The following is a 19,119-nucleotide window of genomic DNA, read 5'->3' on the forward strand; positions in this document are numbered from 1 at the left end:
AAAAAAAAAAAAAAAAAAAAAAAAAAAAAAAAAACAGAGGGAAGGAGTAGAACAAAATAAAACAAAAATCATCTCGCTTCAAATTACGAAAGCATTACCAAGAAAAAAAAAAAGGAAATAATGCCCAAATGAGACTGCGACCATCAACTGCCGCAACAATAAAAAGAAAAGATAATTTTATAAATCACAGAAGGAAACAATAAAATTGAAAAACAGTTTCGGTCTCAATTTCACCACGTTTAAACCTTCTTCTTTTTATACCAGATATATTCCCTTATTAAGGTAATTTTTTTTTTCGTTTTTTTTTAGTTTGTGGTATTCCCCAACAGAATATTTCTTTTCCCTATCCTTACATATATACAAAGGTATATATTATATTATATTATATATAATTTTTTTTTTCTTCTTAAGGGTAGAGAGAGAAAGAGAGAAAGAAAAACCAAGATAAATAAAAACCACATGGCAGGATTTCTCTTTTATCCTTTTTATCCTTTACTCTCTTTTTTTTTTTTTTTCTTGCTTTTAATTCCCTTATATACCTGCTTTAAAATCGCATGCTTTCGTTTCTGGTATTATTCGCTCCTTCCATCGGTCAAATTTTATATTTTCGCTTCAGAGAAGCCTTCGAAAATATAAAATTTACCTTTCCCAAGGTGTTTCGTCCCTTCTATATTTCCTTATTTTTTTCTTTTTTTTTATGATCTCCATCCTTCATTAATGAGAATAGGGGAAAATGCACAAACACACACACAGGCAAGAATAGAAATTAAAATATATTAATATATTCAATCTACGTAGCGTTTTATGCGTTTTTTGTATGCATCTCATTCATACCAGGATTACTCACATCAATTGACTTAATTACATTCTGAAGAAGTCTGTTCTTCAAGCCACTTTTCTACAATATTCATTCTAGACCAACCTGGAAGTTCCATGGGAGTGCAACCGTGTGAAGGTGTTGCGGATGCCCTTTCAACTACGTAGTTACTTCCCCATTCACTATCTTCTGAATCCTCATTCGCCGTTGGTGGTGGGGCTCGTACAGAGAGTGAAAGTTGAAGTAAACTGAGTTGATCACACTTAAAAAAACTGAGTTTATTTGGTGCACTTCGTGGTAACTCATCACGGTCAGCCACAGGAATATATGTATTTGAGGTGTTGGTATTCCCAAGCGATGAACACCTGCTTTCAATGGAGATGCGTCGACAAACTTCTTCCCGGGCACTTGGCAGTGGTGTCTGTTTGCGGAATCCCGCGGGAACAGGATCACTGCGAATATGTGGGGAACTTACATTAAATGACCCAATATCTTCTCCCTTGTTGGACGGTGCCAACGCTGATCGAATATAAGAGATCAGAGAAGATTGTTTCTTCGTATGAACCTCAGGAGTCATAGTGAGAGTAATATACGGATCTTCTGTACTTGTTTCTTTAGCTGCTTGGCCTCTTGATGAGTTCCTAGCTTCCGTTTAAATATGTTTATGTACTCGTAAACCGAAAGCGAGATGGTACGTTTTCACGTACAATATATATATTTATATATATATACTTATATATATTTATATATATTAACTATCTATAATAATAATAATAATAATAATAATAATAATAATAATAATAATAATAATAAATAAGCGTTAGATGCAAGAAAGTAAGAAAATTGGGGAGAAAAAATATAACAAAAATAGAAATATGAATTAAACATCTATAAAGGAAACAAAAATGTTCACTTCCTTACTTTAAGGTTCCTACTTACAAAGAGGAACACAAACAACATCAAAAAAAAAAAAAAAAACATAATAAGATACTTGTGCCACTCTTTCTATTTTCTTTTTTTCTTTCAGATAGAAACACACCAACACAGAAAAAAAAAAAAAAACAAGATCGAATTAAGAATAAAGTAGGTTTATTCTTGGTTCGTTGTATTCTCTATCATTGTATATGTGCGCATGTATCTGTGTATGTATCTATGTATGTATATGTGTGTACCAAACTGATAATAATAACACACACAGAGAGAGACACAGATACAGAAAGAGATACACACACATACACACACAGACTATAAAATATGTATGTATATATCTTTACTTTCAATAATCTTCATCCTCTAGCATTATGGCGAGAAACTCATCAAGGTTAATTTCTCCGTCTTGGTCTGTGTCGAACTCATCAATCATTGCCTGCAGTTCATCGTCACTCATGTTCTCGCCAAGTTCCCGTGCTACCCGGCGGAGTGAGCGGAGTGAGATCTTTCCTGTATTGTTCTCATCAAACAACTGAAAGGCTTTAATCATCTCCTGCCGGGGATCCCGCTGCGCAAACCGCTCCGTCATCAAATCCGTAAATCCGGCTAAATCCATCAGCGGTTGGTTGTGCTGATCACGCGCGGCGCAGTCCTGCATCATGCGCAGCACCTCATCCTTCTTCGCATCAAAGCCCAATGCCCGCATGCTTACTTTCATCTCATGCACGTCAATCAAACCGTTCTTGTCGGAGTCGAAGAGTTCAAACGCCTCGCGGATCTCCTGCCGCTGTTCGTCATTCAACTCAAAGCGGCGCTTGCGCGGCAGTGCGGCGGGAACAGCCGTTCGGACAGGCGCCGTCAGACGGCCTCCAGCAGTACGTGAGGTTGACATATGGATAAAGAATTTCCCGCAGTAATGTTGTACTTAAATATATATATATATATATAAAAGAAAAATAATAATAATAATAATAATAATAATAATAATAATAATAATAATAATAATAATAATAATAATAATTACGTGTGTTTATTACTCTTTATTATTATTATTATTTAAAAAGGAAATATGAAAAGAGAACGACGAAAAGAAAAAAAAAAATGTGATCGGGTAAACGATTTCACAGTGCCAATGAGTATTGAGAAATGTTCTCAGATTCTCTGTGAACTGCTATTTAATTTTCCTTATAATGATATCCCTTTCGCAGCCTTCTTTTTCTTTCTCTTATTTCGCTATGTCTTGAACTTCTGTTCACCTAGTCTTCTCTTTATTTTTTTTTTTTTCGTTATTTCTCTACCAGAGACTAAACTCAAAGCAAAGAAGAAGAAAAATAATAAGAAAACAAATAGAGATGTACAGCAAGTGATGAAATCTTTTATTCTACCAGCATTTATCATGTATAAAAAAGGAAACAAACACACACACACACAACAATGTCTAAAAATGACTCTTTATAATTCCTTTGGAAATAAGGGAAATAAAAAATAAATAAATAAATAAATAAATAACAGGGGTAACCAATAACATAAGAATAGCAATAAAAAAAATAAAAATAAAAAATAGCAACGATAGATACATTCCACTATGTGTCTCACTTTCCATCTCAACAGAGGAATAGTATGAACCAATTAAATCAATACCAACGTCCAATACGTCTTTCAGCAACTGTAAAGGGTTCAACTGTAATAGTATAGCGAGCCGTATTATCAGTATCATCTGCCACATCACTTAAAGTTGCATTGCGAAGATTCGCTTTAAAAAATAATGTTACTAAAAAATCAAAATAAGAATCTTCATCTTTTAGAGTAAGCACCTGTTTTGTCTGTTGCAAATCCATATAATCATAGACTTTAAGTTGACCATTATATGGATCAAGACCTAAATATTTACAGAGATCAAATAAGGTTACTCCTGCACTAAATGGTGTAACCAATTGTTCTTCTTCAGGAGTATCTTTTCGCACTATAACTAGACGACGCATTTGTCGAAGTAAAAGAAAGAATTTATTACGTTGTGGTTCATCCATTCCAGCAAATTCTAATACACGTCCAGAAAAATGATCTCTATTAAATGGATCTAAGTATGCTGTCATCCAACATTCAGGATCCATAGCAATTAATGATGCATCATCTAATTGAAATTCCTTTACAAGAGAATCTCGAACTTTTGTAGGAGTTTCCACAAGATCTAACATTTCATCTAATAAATATGTTGAACCATATTTAATACGTATACGTGGAAGTGCATTAGGTGGTCTTGCATGAATAGTTTTCCACTTTTCATAGTATGCACGACTAAAAAGCAACAGTAAATGATGTTCCTCCGCCGTCAGGAGACCTGGATCTAGATAAGCGGGATCCATATTGTGCCAGAGCACCTGATCAGAGAGTGCGAAGTATGGACACTGTTCAATCTTTGCCCGCACCTGCGGGTCCTCCCAGTGATTTTGTTTGGGGCGAATGAGGCCGGATCCCTCCTGCGGCGGCGGCACGTAATTTTGGGTGTCCACGCGGCCGGCGTAGACGTTGCCGTAAAATGGAATTCCGCCGGTGGCGTGCGTGGCGGGGCTGCCGGGGAATGTGAACTTCCGCTCCCCCTCCATCACCAGAAGCCGACGGGTGAGTCGCCACATACTATATATTCTCTTCTTTTCTCTTCTCTTCTCTCACCTCAGGAATCTCAAGAAATACCTCCTTTTCAAGTGTAAATAAAGGAACAGGAATGATTATTTTTTTTTTTTTTTTTTTTTTTTTACTATCACTGGGATTATTATGTTGTGTAAAGAAAAAGAAAAATGGTAACGAAGAAGATCATTGTAGAGAAGAATGGAGAAAGTAAAAATAAAATAAAAGCAAAAGGAAAAAAAAAAAAACACATTAAAGCAACCCTTCACACCACCAACAACTGTCAATTTGTAATGAAATATCAAAAAACAACCAGTAAAAACAGAGTATCTTGTATACCATGTATGAACTTGTCTCGCTGTTTTATTCTGTTCTTTTGTTCTTTTCTCCGTTTTTTTTTTTTTTTCTTTTTTCCTTTTCTATCGTTCGCTGCAGTTATTCTTTGATTCTACATTACTGCAGTTTATATGGAAATCCACATAAACGTCGTTGTTTTCGCATTTTCGTTTTCATTTCCGTTTTGATGTTTCACTCTACCTCCCCTTCCCTTACAACCCCCTTCCCTTACAATCCCTTTTTTTTTTTTTTTCGTTCGTAATACGTCTATTCTTTTACGCCTTCAACCATCTTGATTTAAATACAAATTCTCAATCTCTTTTGATGATCATGTATATTTTTTGACTCTCACATTTTTTCTTCCATTATTCCTGTGTGTGTGCGTGTGTGTCTCTGTCTTAACGAAATGCCTCCGTTTCATACGCCTCTCTTAACCGTTGCAGTATTGTGTTCTGAGCACTATTCAGTTCCAGTCGTCCATTCGCTGCGAGAATCTTTTCCTTCGCAGTAGCAGCAATAGGAACAAACTTTCTCTCTCTCGTCTCTGTCCACTCTTCATAATCACGCATGGACTTTAAAAACTCTTCTTTACTCTCTTCATTATGGTACATTAGAATATCTCGCACAGGAAGAACACCTGGACTCGTTCCCAGCATTGCAATCGCCTTTGCTGAACACAAATCACCAACATGAAGGGATTGGTGTTGAATTTGCGAAAATCCAGCAGCTATAGCAGCTCTCCGCACAGCTTGTAGTGTAATCCCAACAAGGATATCTTTTTCGAGAGAACAGAATAGCTGATCATCTTGTGTGAGAAGAAGATAATTCGAACGAGAACCTTCTGGTACCAAGTAGTGTTCTCCAGCATCACTCACCAGCAACACTTCAAAGACATTTGTGCTTTCCTGAAGAGCTTTGGCACGTGCACGTAATGATTGTTGAACCATCTTTGCATTTGGTGTGTGTCGTTGGGCATTATACATTAGTGAGAGTTGTGTCCCTTCTTTATACCACGACTCCGGAGGGAAAAAAGACTTTACAAAATACAAAGCATATGTAAAGTTCTTTTGTAATGTATCACAATATTCTAATGAGAGTGATACTTCTGAGTGAGAAGGGAACCATGAGACAAATTTAAGATTTATATCTTCCTTTTCCATTGGGTAGTTTTTAATATACTCTCTAATCATTTGCTGCACTTCCTCAATAGGCCATGAAATGCACGTTGTATTATTCTTTCCTTGCACTGCTGCCGTACAACTTCCATTAATCCGCCGAATATGATCCTTCTCAAACATTACAGAACCTTTATGAACACGCATAACATCGTAAACAAGTTTATAATCTGTTGGATCTCCAGTTTTTTCCTCAGTTGTTGTTGTTATTGGTAATGCAGTAGCCGAACGAAGTTTATCGACGGAAATAATTTCGTGTGCTCCTTTTTGGCAAAACCAAATGTTTTTTTGTGATATATCAGAAAGAATCAAATTCCCTACGGATGTGGGAATATGAGGGACGACATCACCTAATGGAATCCGCATTATAATGATTGTGAATACAAACACACACACACACACACACACACACCAGGGCGTACCTTCAATATTGAGAAAAGCCGGTAGCAACAGCTGCGTAGAAAATGAAAAGTAGTGTAATACCAACAACAATAGCAGCAAGAACAATAACAAAGAAGAATAGCAAATTTATAAAACAAGAGAATAAAAATAATAATAAATATTATTATTGTTATTATAAATATTATTTATTATTATTTATTACTATTTATTACTATTATTATTATTATAACCATAATAATAATAAAAATAAAACGCACACAGATATAGATAAATAAATGGATCTACAATAATAACTGCAGCAAAAAAAAAAAGGAATAATAAAAAGTAGAGACAATAACATAACAATGTATGCAATTGCACATCACTTCCTTCACACATTTCCCCTTTTAATTACTCTTTTCTTTTCTATCCTTTTCAACACCTTCATTAGAAAGTGTAACATTTACCCCTGTCCATAGTGTCAACAGTCGTGTTGCCAACTTTTCCCCGAATACTTCCATACTGAAAAGATTCATCGCCCGCTCTCTTCCCGCCGCCCCCACACGAGCAGCCAACGCCTCATCAGTGATGTATGTTGTCAACGCCGCCGCAAAGGCCTCTGGTGTGGGATCGCAGAGAGTTCCGCCCTCACCAACACTCTCGCATGGACCACCTTGATTCACAGCAACTACAGGTTTAGCACACACCATGGCTTCCGTTGGGACTATTCCAAAATGTTCCATGGTTGGAGTATACACAAGGCAACAACATTGAGATAATAGTAAACTTTTAGTGGCTTCAGAAATATTTTGTAGAAATAGTACCTGATCATCTGTAAGTTTATGACGTAAAGCCAATTCTTTTAGTTCCTTTAAGTGTTCCACATTTTCTACTAAACGGGTATCATAACCACCTGCTATAATAAGAAGTGGTGGTTTCACCAAAGAATCAAGATTTTTAGAGATAACAAGTGCAAATGCCTCAATTGCCAATGAAAGATTCTTTTTTCTCTCATAACGATTAATACTGAGTATTACAGTACGTCCTTGTATACGATTCTGAAGTGAATCCGTTTCTTCCTTGCATGAATCAGATTCTTTAGTCGAAGGTTCTGTCTTATTTACCCATGAGACAGGAGGATAAAAAATATCTTTTTCAGGATCAATAACAGATTGAAGCTGAGGAAACGTTTTTATGGTAATATCTCTACTAAATTTAGAATTTGAAACAATACTATCTGCATGACTCATCGCACGTGCTTCTAATGAATCAAAGAAGCGTCTGTACATTGTATGTAATTTTGAAGGAGGTTTTTTAAAATTACCTTCTTCATCTCGATTAGAGTCACAACATTGATCTGGGAAATGGGAATAAAACAGTCTAGGAGAGTAAGGCGCAATGTAATGCAGTAATGGAAGAACAGCAGCTACTTGATCCACCACAAAGCAATCGGTATCTTTGTAGAAGAAACACGCCATAAAGGCCGCCCATAACATTCGTAAAGTCACACAAAATATTTTCGCCTTTCCAAAGATCGTACCTGGCAACCAATTTCCACACACTCGCACCGTTACCGTACCGTCTACGGTTTCCGCAAATGCCCGTTTGGCATCATGATGACAAGTAACAATCGTCACACGAATAGGCGTGATGTGTTGATGTTTCTGCATGGCGAGTGCGGCGTCAATAATGAGCCGCTCCGCCCCGCCGATGCCAAGATCGGGGTGCAATATCAACACCCGCAGTGGACGCCGGGCCCTCGCCTGCAGGGAGAAGTCCGTCGCGTCCCGCTCTTCACAGGCGCGGGAGTCCAGGCGCTGTTGGGCCGCCTCAAACATCTTCAGCCGCACAAGCATCACAAGACCAAAGATGGTGCTCGTAATGCCAAAGGCAAAAGCAACACACAAAAAGAAGGGAGACATGATAATCGCAATCGCTCTTTATTTTCGTTTTATTTTATTTTATTTTTTGGATGTCTTTATTTCTCTGAAAGAAAAACAAGCTAAGAAGAAGAAGAATAAGAGGAAAACCTTCCCCCTTCCAATCCAAAAAAAAAAAGAAAAAAAGAAAAAAAAGGGAAAAAAAAGAAAAAAAGAAAAGAGAGAAATAAAAATGAGAGTTCATTACGTTACCAAAATGAGCTCATTTACAGAAGTGTAATTTGTGAGTTATCACAAACGCCAAAAAAAAGAAAAAAAAAATACAAAGAAAAAAAAAACAAAGAAAAAAAACAGATTTACAAGCAGAAGAGAAAGAACTATTGTATAGTTATCTTTTCCTCTTCTCTACAATCTAGAAATAAGAAAGAAGATGTATGAATATTCTTTCTTGTTTCTAAAGTTCTTCTCATTCCTTTCTATTGGCAACATCAAAACAATAGCACATATGACTAAAGGGGAGGAGTAAGGACATGACACATTCCTTTTCTCAAATATTCTCTTGTTTCTTTTTTTTAATCTTTCCTCTACTTTTTTTTTCTTTTTTATCTCATCCATTTCTTTTTTTTTTTCCTTATTTTTTTTTTCTTTTTGGTCAAACGTTCTCTGTTATCATCTTATCTCTCTTTTTCTTTATATACTGGAACTCTTTTTTTTTTTCTCTTATACCTTTCCTGCTATCTGTGTTGATTCACTACTGGAAAGAGCGAAAGGTGTCTCATTAGACTATTTAAAGTGTATATACACACAAACACATCAATAGAGAGAAAAGCATAGAGAGATGGAGAGAGAGAGAGAGAGAAAAAAAAAAGAGAGAACGAGAGAAAAGAAAAGAACGAAAATAGTGATGTAATGGTAACAGCGGGAAACAACGAAAAAAAAAAAGAACAACAATAAAATAAAAAGGCAAGAAAATCCCACTGCCGTGTACCCCAACGTTCGTATTTTGGCGTCATGGGATAAAATAATATGCCTTTTTTATTTTTTTCTTTATTTTAACGTTCTGAAGATAACTCCCATTTGGACTGTTTTGTTTTCTTGTTGTTGCTTTATTTACTTTTTTTTCGTTATTTCTTTTTCTTTTTTTTTTTTCCGTCTCATAAACTCCGTTGAGTGGGTGCAAAAATGCACCATGGTACTGAGATAGTAATTAGGAAGAGGAACAGATGGAGTTATGAGTGTAAAGAAATGAAAAAAAGAAAAAAAAAACGAAAGAACAGAAAAAAAAAAAAAGGAAGGGTCTAGAGTTCTTCTCTAATTGTAGACACATAATTACTTTTTGTTTGTTTATTTATATCTCCTCCCTATAATCGCGCGCGTGTGTGTTTGTGTTTGTGTGTGTATGCGTATGTGCTTGTATCGGTGTCATTGATGACGAATAATGAAAATAACAGAAAATAATGGAGCTCAAAACAAACACACACAAATAAAACAATAATAACAATATATAGTAAAAAAAACAAAAAAAAAAAACATTGGAAACAATTTCTCCTCTAAATAGTACGTGGGTGAAATCACATATATATATATATTTTTTTTTCTTTTCTTTTTTGTTTCCCCCCGTTCCTTCTTTTTTTTTTCTATTCTTACTTCTACCATTTCCCACCTCTTCTTTTTTTTTTTTTATTTCTCTTTCTCCTCACTCACGCTCAGTCACTCGCTCTCTCTCTTTCTTTCTTTCTCCCTCACACAAACACACACACACTCCTCTATACATATATGTATATATGCATATGTATGTATGTGTGTGTGTGTTTATCTGAGTGTCTGTGCGCTGTGCGGTTACCAGAAGCCGGCGCCCCCGGCGCGGTAGCGGCCCGCCTGCCCGCGGAACGTGTCGCCGCTGTACGTCGCGAAGGCCCCGCCGCCGCCCCGCGTGAGGCGCTCGCGGTCCAACTTGAAGTCGTACTCGCGGCGGCGGGCGGGGTCGATGAGGGTCGTGTGCGCCTCGCCAATGACTTTGAAGCGCCGCTCCGCCTGCTCGCGCTCCTCCTCCGGCAGCGACATGCACTTGTCGGGGTGCCAGCGCAGCGAGAGCTCGCGGTAGCGCAGTTTGATCTCCCGCTCGTTGCAGTTGCGGCTCACGCCAAGGACGTAGTAGTAGTCCTTCTCCCGCTCCGCCTCCTTCGCCATGCTGTGCTCGCAGTTGCGCAGCTCACGCTCTAACTCGCGATCATTCGGATCGTACTGAATAGCACTCTTAAAATCACGAATGGCAGCAGCAAAGTTATTTAACTGCTGATGACAACGCGCTCGACGGGCATACGCCTTTGAAAACTCATGGTCTAGTTGAATGGCTTTTGTACAATCTTCAATTCCTTCACGATATCTACCCAACTCTTTATGAGCAGCAGCACGGTTACAATATAAAATACGTAAGATTTGATTATTGTTTTCGGCAGCGTTAATAGCAGATGTATAATGTTCAACAGCCAATGCAAATTTTTTCTGTTGAAAAAGCTGATTTCCTTTTTGTTTACCTTCATCCACCAAATTAATAAGTTTAAGTAATTTGGCACAACTTTCATCTAATTGTTGAGCATCAACAAGACATGCACGAGCTTTTTCAAAATGTTCAAATCCAGATAAATACAAGCAATTTGCCATCATATGTAATAACCTAGGAGTCCTTCTAGATAAAGATACCACATCTAGAATTTCTACCGCTTTCATATAACATTTTTGCTTTACCAAAGATTCCGCCAAACGCATACGAAAATAAATGGTATCACTGAATTGAGCCACAAGCATTAACCATATTTCATCTCCTTCAGGCGTTCCAAATGCTCGTTCTGCACGTTGAAGTAATTCAAATCCACTTTTATATCTTTTTTTCTCATTGTGAATAGCTTCAGTTACCAAATTTTCTGGAATAGCATCCATATGAGCAACAGAAGCAGCAAGATCACCAATAATTGCTGAAGCTTTCGCTGCTCGACTGTACATTTTCACATTGCCAGGTTCCAACGCTATAACCTTCATACAATCTGAAATACAATCGCTATAGCGTTGTGCCATAAAATAAGCAGAGGAACGATTTCCATATAAAGCACTGAGACGAGTAAGACGATCAAGAGGTTGTTGTTCAATTGCCTTTGAATATAATTCTAACGCTACAGTATATTCGGATTCTTCATATTTCATGTCTGCTTCTGTTTTTAATACTTTACTGCTATCACGACTTCGACTCTGAATTTTTCTCAAAACACTAGAATGTTGTTTTACCAAATCAATACGTTCAGCTGATTCATCTGCTTCAATCATTGACCGCTTATTAGACTCACTTTCTCCCAATTCTCTTAATTCTTGTTGAATAACATGATGTCGCACAGGAGTTTCCTTTGATACAGCCTTTACAACATCTGCTGCAGTAGTTTGCAAAGGAGTTTGTTTAACTGGATTAATACCTGTACGTTTTACTCGTACCATGCGCCGACCGGCAATAGAATCATCTACTGTACGATTCGGTCCATCCACTTCTGGTGATTTGTTTACATTACGTAGTTGAAGGTTTCTTTGAGCTTCATAAAGCTCTTCAAAAGCTTGTATCAGGCCGGTAGGTAATTCTATCATATGTTCACTTGAAACCCGCCTCGAAAGAGCACACCTTCTACAAGTCAACATGACATTTGGTACGATTTGAACAGGATCTATAACGACCTTATGACACAGCTCACAGAGAAAACATGTAGTCATGATTTTCTGGAGCCACTTGGCATTTGGTATATCTGGAATGGTAGTATCTTGTGATGGGGGTTGAACAATTCCTCCATCGTGTGAGTCATCGGCAAAGTGATGTGGTCTTAGTGGTGATCGCGGATATGATGTAAACGACGATGATGTGGATGACATTCCCGCTTGAATCAACTATTCTCTCCGTCCCACCTCAAATATATGTGTAGAGAACAGAGAGTCAAACCCAACAATGACGACGACAACAACAAACTAGAAGAAGAAAAAATCACCTCAAAGGTTTTTAGCAAAAACAAAAAAAAAAGCCTACCTCCGTTAAAAGCGATCAGGGAAGCTAAAAGGAAACGAATATAAAAAAGGAGAAAAAAAAAAAAGAAAGAGGAAAATGAAATTTAAAAAAGGTTACAAATCAATTAATAGTTTCAATATTAATACAAGCTTCTTGCGTTAACTTGCACTTTCCCTTTACTGTCCCTATTGTGTGGGAGATCAAAAAAAAAAAAATAATAATAATAACCAAAACAAATCAAAACAAAAAAAAAGAAAGAAACAGACAAAGCAAACCTCTTTTTTTCTTGAAGTAGAGTGTGTAAGAGAGAAAAAAAAAAGAGGTAGAGAGAGAGAGAGAGAGATCAATGGAAAGATTGATAGATTGAAAGAAAGAAAGAAAGAAAAAGAGAGAAAGAGAAAGAGAGAAATATCTTTCTCACAAGTAGAACCGCTTTCTTTTACAAAAAAAAAAAAAAATCCCTTTTTCAAACTCATCTCTTTCCTCCTCACTTATTTTCACCCCTCATTTCCTCTCTTTCTTTCTTTCTTTTTTCGATCATTCTGGATTTACCCCTTTCTCCTCCTCTTACATTTCATCCTCTTCCCTATAGCGGGCAGATTCCGTGCGAAGTCTTGGATCTGATTTCTTTCCCACACAATCTCTGCATTTGTATCCATGATTTCGCAGCACCATACCGGGTACATTAAACCGTCCACACACAACACACAACCGCGACAAGGTGCCTGGTGAACCCCGCGTCTCTGAAGAGTCGTAGGAATGAAAACTTCCTCCCATGGACACATTATCTCCAATAGACTTTGGAACCACAGGCACCAAGTACTCTACCGGAATGGACATGGATAACGGATACCGGTAACCCGCTGGTGAAAGATGTTTAGGACGAAACTGCATTAGAACAAGTTTTCTACCGGTATAACGCACCGCCACTCCATCTAACTTCCCATCGCAGACCTCCTCCATCGCCGAACACCAATAACTATCTGTGAGATGCTCACGGAGAGATGAACTTGGTGCCAGAATACGGTATGTTTCTCCAGGTGTCACAAAAGACTCTGTTTGAACAGAATCCTTATCATACCGAAAAGACATTTTTTCGGGAGGGAAGGGGGAATAGTAGCCACTCAATCAAAGAAAACAAATATGTGACAGGAATGAAAGTGAGCACCACTATTACTATTAGACGGTGTAATAAGCGTCTTCAGAAAAGAAAAAAAAAAAAAATAGATACCCACGCAAGACTAATATCCCGTACAATTCTTCAGAAAGCAGCAAAAAAAAAAAAAAAGAAAGAAAATAAGAAGTCATGAACATAAAGAAGAAACAAAGGATAGAAATAAAAAGGGTGCATAAACACACGCACACACACAGACACAGAGAGAGAGAAAGACAGAAAAAAAAAAAGAAATGGTGGGGGAGGGACAGAGAGAAATAGAGAGAAACATTGTTTTCCTTTTGGGGGAAAAGTAAATAATAAAGAAAAAAAAAAAAAAGACACACAAATACCGTTCATCTTTCATTTCAGGTCTGTCCTTTTTTTTTTCTCCTTCTTTACTTTTCCTTCCTCCCCATTAGAACTTTTTCTTGCTATTGTTGCCGTCCCTTTTTTCTTTTTCTTTTTTTTTTCTTTTCTTTTTTTACTTACTGTATCCTTTGTTGTAGCTGTTGTTGATATTCTTTACTAAAATTATTCCACTGGCCAACGTGGCGCGCAAATTGTCAGAACACTCCTCAAGCAGCCAAAACTAATAATAATAATAATAATAATAATATTAATATTAATAATAGTAAAAGGAGAGAAAAAAAAAAAACATAGACATACTCCTCTACCCCTGAGTTCAGCTCTCACGGCTATCAATCAAGGTAAGAAGAGGTTCAGCAAAGTCAAATGTACGGAGAACATTTTTAGTAGATGTCCAAAAATAAGGAATCTTTTGCATTGTAACCATACATTCCGGATCTGCTAGAGTAGACTCTAGAACGTTAATCATGTTTTTCACAGTTTCCTGAATAGCTTCACGAAGTGCTATTTCATCCTCTGTTGTACCACTCGTACGCATAACTTCTTTCCCCATCTCACGTGTATCCGAATCCTCTTCGTTGCTCGCCATATCATTTGGTGCGGTATAAAGTGCGTAGAGAGTACCAAGTATACGTTGAGATAATTCTTGTAATATCTCCGGTGTATCTACCAAAGATCTCACATAATGTAAGAGGACTTTAGGTAAAAGAGCTACCATTCGACATCTTAAATCGATCGCTACCTTTCGTTTACTCCTTTCAACACTTAGTTGACCTGTTGATGTACCTTCTGCTTCCCGTTTGGAAAGAGGCGCAGGAGCCAGTGTACTGAAAAAACCAGAAACAAAAGAGTGAACAGGTTTTGCATCTGTAGTACTATCAATATCCGTTACTTTTTCATTTTGTGGTGTTGCCAGGATATCTAATGATGGTGCACACATTTGTTCAGTGAGGGGAAAAATAACATCTTCATAGAGAAGAGCAACCGCCGATCCAGGAAGATGTCTAATTTCTGAGTCTAGCAAGCAACGTTGTAAACATAACAAAGCATCACTCCTATCACGATAATGACGTGAGAGTACAACTAAGGCAGAAAGACCACGTAAGGATGAAACCCATAAAAGTTCCCATTTTTTTCCATTATTAACTGCAGATTGTATAGTATTAATAGTGACAAGACGTCGGCAAACACAAGTAATACTATCTGCAAAACTTTCAGCAGGTTCATTACGACTAACTTCATCTGTTCCTACTACTCCGTCAGGATTTATCCCATCAGTAGAAGGTGATGCAAGAGAACATGATACCAAAGCATTTACAACAGCATCACTATCCTGTAAAGGATCATACTTTTCAAGTTTTACAAGAGCTGCAATAGCTTTTCGTACTTTCCATTGTATACGAGGAACAACACAAGTGGTAGATATCACATGAAGTGCCCTTAATAATCCTTCTAAATATTCATGTGATGGTGGAGTTGATAAATACTGTGGATTTACCAGAATTTCTAATAAAGCACTAGAAAGTTCAGGAGCTACAACTGCACTAAATACTTTGACAGGTGCATTTGTTAATATATTAAGAAGTTCAACCGCCACATTACGAGTTGAAGCATTGAATGAAAATTGCTTTATCGCTCTTACTATTGATACTACTATACGATTTCCCACGGATATCCAATATTCATATGCTTCAGAAGTAATAGGTTGATTAAATTCCGCAGCAGAAAGTAAATCATCCTCAGTTCCACTACCACCACCACCACGATTTCGATTATTCGTAATATTAGATCGTGCCTCATTTGGTTGATCAAGGATAATGAAAATAACAGATGTTAATTGTCGACACAATTTAATATAACGATCCATATTAATACTATCATTTGAACGACGTATCATCACCTCTGTAACAAGAAATATTGTATAAGAGATAGAATAACTTTCAGATGTCTTTTTTGATTTTAGTGATGTAGATTCACATAATGCAGAAAAGAATAATTGATGAGATTTTTCATCAAGACTATCAATCATATGCAGAAATTCTTCAATAGATGGAATAATAGCCCGAATACGTTCCATAGCTTGTTTTTCTTCTACTTCCTGTTCTCTTAATCGTTCTGGTGAAGTAGATGATGATGATCCCCATAATGCGGAGAGCCATCCACCTTCGGATGAAGTACGTTTTACCCCAGTAGCAATAATACCAGGATTGGTATATAATTCTTCCCAGACACCTAAAGCTTCAGAAGTTTTTTCAATTTCCCTTGCAAACACACCAAGAAGGAAAAGTTTAGTAAAAATATATCCCAAATCTTTCCATGCATCCATAATTTTGGGTTTACACTCTTTAAGTAGAGTAAAAAGTTTTTCCAGACATTGTAATGAGAATGGTTGATTACCAAGATGCATTAATGAAGTATGGGCCTCTTGCATATCAAGTGGTAACTCTTCAATTAATGTTAAAATAACATGATCCACCGCAGAAACCATTCCATAATGTGCAGCCGTTTTAGCAATAAGAGAAAGACCATCTAAAGCTTTATAGTAAGCGTATTCAGGAGGATAGAAAGTAGATTCCTTATTGGAGATACTACCATTGGTTCCTTTATCTTCCATCATATAGTTTTCAAGAGGAGCTCTACATCCCTGTAAAGTATTGGAAAATGCTGTTAGACATTCTTTCCAAAGAGCTTGAAAAACAAATGGATGTAATGCGTGAATAAAATTTAAATTAGATTCATTTGAAGAAATGGATTGCATAGAAAATGATTTAATGACATCAGAAGATATGGAACCTTCTAATGGTGAAGATTCTTGCATTTCAAGATCCCATGTAACATCATTTGTAAAACCTGTATCTATCATATCAGCCATAATAATAGGATGAGCTTTAACATCATCATATAAATCATTTAAAAATTCATCTGGTAAACTAGTTCCACCATCACTATCACGATGTATTCGTCGAAAATCTTCTTGTGTCATTGGTTTAACCATTTTTCCAGAATGTTGATCTGTATTTAACATAATCAATGAGAACGCTAAAATAAAAGGTGCATGTTCAGTAGAAAAAGGATTTATACTTTTATCGGAATCACGATTATCCGTATTCCATTTCTTTGCAAATGCTTCCATAACACGATCAATTTTTTGAGCTTCTCCTGGCATACACATACGATATGCAGTTTCACGAATACAAGATAATACAGATTTATTACGGTAATCAAATTCATCTAAAAAACCTTTAAGTTGTTCTTCAAAAAAACGTACAGTCCCTGCACGTAAATGATCATTCTGACGTTCTGCTTCCCATGCCGCATGGGCTTTTGTAGATTCTATACTACCATCAAGAATAGGAGCAGCCGGTTCACGTCCTAATTCACCCAAATAATCTCCTAAAGCTCGTTTATCAAGAATATCATTAAGCCGAAAAAGAGAAGCTCCTACTTGACGTCCACCTGCAGGTTCTTCAAGGATTAAAGCAGGTGCATTTAACATTCCTTTTTTAAATGTTCCAGCTGGAACTCGTACAGCATTCTGTAATAAAAATGGTATACCCTCTTTTATAGCATCATTTCGAAATAAAGAAGCAAATTTCATTAATAATTTTTTTTCTTCCAAACGGGATTCTATCAAAGATGATAATTTTTCCAATGGAGGTTCAGGTCTTGAAATTGTTAAAGCGGTTTGAGATAAAAGTCCATAAAGTGCTTCTAAAGCCAAAATATCTGTATGATTAAAAAAACCTTCACTCCATAAATCATTAACGGTTCCATCACGTCCTCCTTTCATCACAACAGAGGAAGTACTATCACTTATATGAAAACAATTTTCCACAAGAACACTGCAAAGACTACTAAACAATGGAAAAAAACGACGTGAAAGATCATATTGTCCATAGCAAAAAGCTGCAAAATCTATATCACAACAAAAATCTACGAGACTTTCAAGAATAAGTTCTCGTCTTTCACACAAATCTTGCATTTTAGAAACACTCATATGAAAGGTACCGGTAGTAGGAATTGAAGGTGAAACGGCTGTACGAGGTGAGGAGGATAGTCTCTTTGGTGATGTTGGGTCGGAGCGTAAATCTTCTGTCATTCGAATGATAGGACCAATATGTAAAACTCGTATAAAAGAATAAATTTGTGGAATCAAACGAGCTGAAGCAGATCTCATCACAACATGTATAGTTCGAAGAATTTGAGAAAGAACAATAACATTCTCTGTACTTACTCCTGCAACTAATAATACTCGAGAAAGGTTATGTTGAACACCGTAAAGAAGTTCTTCCCATCCTGGTTTACAAAGGTGATCTTTTACTATAAATAGCATTGTTTGTACTAAAAATAATCCTTCTAACTGTATTACTGGAGTTCTTGATGAAACTCGTGCCTCACTACGCAAGTTTTCTTTCGTGGTATCTTCATCATCATCTATACCAGTAATAAGTCGACAAATAAAACGTAGCATTGTAACACCATTTAAACCTGATCCTTGATGAGATCCACTTTTACAGTCATGTTTACCATGATTTTGTTTATCTTGTAAAATAAAATTGTAAAGAGATGAAATAATAGATTTCATAGCTTGTTCTGCAGTTCTCTGAAGTAATTGACTAGCTGATGGATGTACTGCTAATGCATAAGCGCGTCTTAATGTTTTTACAAAAAGACGCTCAGGCATTTCACGTGCACAAGGGTGACTTGTACAACTTACACATAGCTGTAATCTTCTAGAGAGCACAACTTCATAGGAGGAATTACCACTTACTCCACCTCTCCTACCACGAGTAGTAAAAAGCAATTTTTCCAATCCTTCCCTCGTTATAAAGGAACATTGAAGATCCACAATATTAGATAAAGATGCCAATACAACACCTACAATTGTATCACCCATATCTGCACTAACAGAAAGATCACAAAATGGTTGAAGTATTTCCTCCTCACTTAAATGGCGTACCAAACTTGGTGTCATCACTTTACGTTGTAAAGCTTTGAGACGACGTAGCAATGGATGTTCTTCCGCCATACGTCCCACATCTGTAAAGCGAGTTTTGGAAACAAATCTACCATCCGAGCGAATAGCAACAAGAAGATTTTCTATTTGGTTCGCTAATACAAGACGATCTTGGACCCAGCGCTCCTCAAGAGAGCGGCTGTTACTATTATTGCCATTTGAAGAATGTACAGTAGCCTCAGATGGGCGTGTAACGTACATTTCTGTTTTTTCCATTATTAATGATGATAATGATGATTTTCCTACTCTCACTCTTTTTTTTCTTTTTGTTCTTCGTTCGTTTCTTTGTTTATGAGGAAAAGGGTTATGAGGATTATGACGTCAAAGAAAAAAGAAGAAACAGGCGATTATATATAAGTGTATATATATATATATATATATATATATATATATATAT

General features: G+C 36.7%; 8 protein-coding genes across 8 annotated transcripts; all 8 read right to left on the bottom strand.

Moving 5' to 3' along the window:
• Positions 1-857: 857 nt before the first annotated feature.
• TM35_000015070 (uncharacterized protein) lies at positions 858-1,394 on the bottom strand (the record flags this gene model as incomplete). The annotated part of the gene is made up of 1 exon (XM_029021188.1): positions 858-1,394. One exon carries the CDS (start codon positions 1,392-1,394, stop codon positions 858-860), a length of 537 nt encoding a protein of 178 aa, XP_028887696.1.
• A 699-nt stretch (positions 1,395-2,093) lies between these two features.
• On the bottom strand, positions 2,094-2,639 carry TM35_000015080 (centrin; the record flags this gene model as incomplete). Its single annotated transcript, XM_029021189.1, has 1 exon — positions 2,094-2,639. One exon carries the CDS (start codon positions 2,637-2,639, stop codon positions 2,094-2,096), a length of 546 nt encoding a protein of 181 aa, XP_028887697.1.
• Positions 2,640-3,381: 742 nt separating this feature from the next.
• Positions 3,382-4,380, bottom strand: TM35_000015090 (uncharacterized protein; the record flags this gene model as incomplete). Its single annotated transcript, XM_029021190.1, has 1 exon — positions 3,382-4,380. The coding sequence occupies one exon, from the start codon at positions 4,378-4,380 to the stop codon at positions 3,382-3,384; it is 999 nt and encodes a 332-aa protein (XP_028887698.1).
• Positions 4,381-5,106: 726 nt separating this feature from the next.
• Positions 5,107-6,249, bottom strand: TM35_000015100 (protein G6; the record flags this gene model as incomplete). The annotated part of the gene is made up of 1 exon (XM_029021191.1): positions 5,107-6,249. The coding sequence occupies one exon, from the start codon at positions 6,247-6,249 to the stop codon at positions 5,107-5,109; it is 1,143 nt and encodes a 380-aa protein (XP_028887699.1).
• A 422-nt stretch (positions 6,250-6,671) lies between these two features.
• Positions 6,672-8,186, bottom strand: TM35_000015110 (glycosyltransferase ALG2; the record flags this gene model as incomplete). The annotated part of the gene is made up of 1 exon (XM_029021192.1): positions 6,672-8,186. One exon carries the CDS (start codon positions 8,184-8,186, stop codon positions 6,672-6,674), a length of 1,515 nt encoding a protein of 504 aa, XP_028887700.1.
• A 1,797-nt stretch (positions 8,187-9,983) lies between these two features.
• Positions 9,984-12,053, bottom strand: TM35_000015120 (putative TPR-repeat protein; the record flags this gene model as incomplete). The annotated part of the gene is made up of 1 exon (XM_029021193.1): positions 9,984-12,053. The coding sequence occupies one exon, from the start codon at positions 12,051-12,053 to the stop codon at positions 9,984-9,986; it is 2,070 nt and encodes a 689-aa protein (XP_028887701.1).
• Positions 12,054-12,750: 697 nt separating this feature from the next.
• TM35_000015130 (uncharacterized protein) lies at positions 12,751-13,275 on the bottom strand (the record flags this gene model as incomplete). The annotated part of the gene is made up of 1 exon (XM_029021194.1): positions 12,751-13,275. One exon carries the CDS (start codon positions 13,273-13,275, stop codon positions 12,751-12,753), a length of 525 nt encoding a protein of 174 aa, XP_028887702.1.
• A 746-nt stretch (positions 13,276-14,021) lies between these two features.
• On the bottom strand, positions 14,022-18,938 carry TM35_000015140 (uncharacterized protein; the record flags this gene model as incomplete). Its single annotated transcript, XM_029021195.1, has 1 exon — positions 14,022-18,938. The coding sequence occupies one exon, from the start codon at positions 18,936-18,938 to the stop codon at positions 14,022-14,024; it is 4,917 nt and encodes a 1,638-aa protein (XP_028887703.1).
• Between the last annotated feature and the right edge of the window lie 181 nt (positions 18,939-19,119).

The sequence above is a fragment of the Trypanosoma theileri genome, assembly GCF_002087225.1.
Source record: "Trypanosoma theileri isolate Edinburgh chromosome Unknown TM35_Tth_1_V1, whole genome shotgun sequence".
NCBI lineage: Eukaryota > Euglenozoa > Kinetoplastea > Trypanosomatida > Trypanosomatidae > Trypanosoma > Trypanosoma theileri.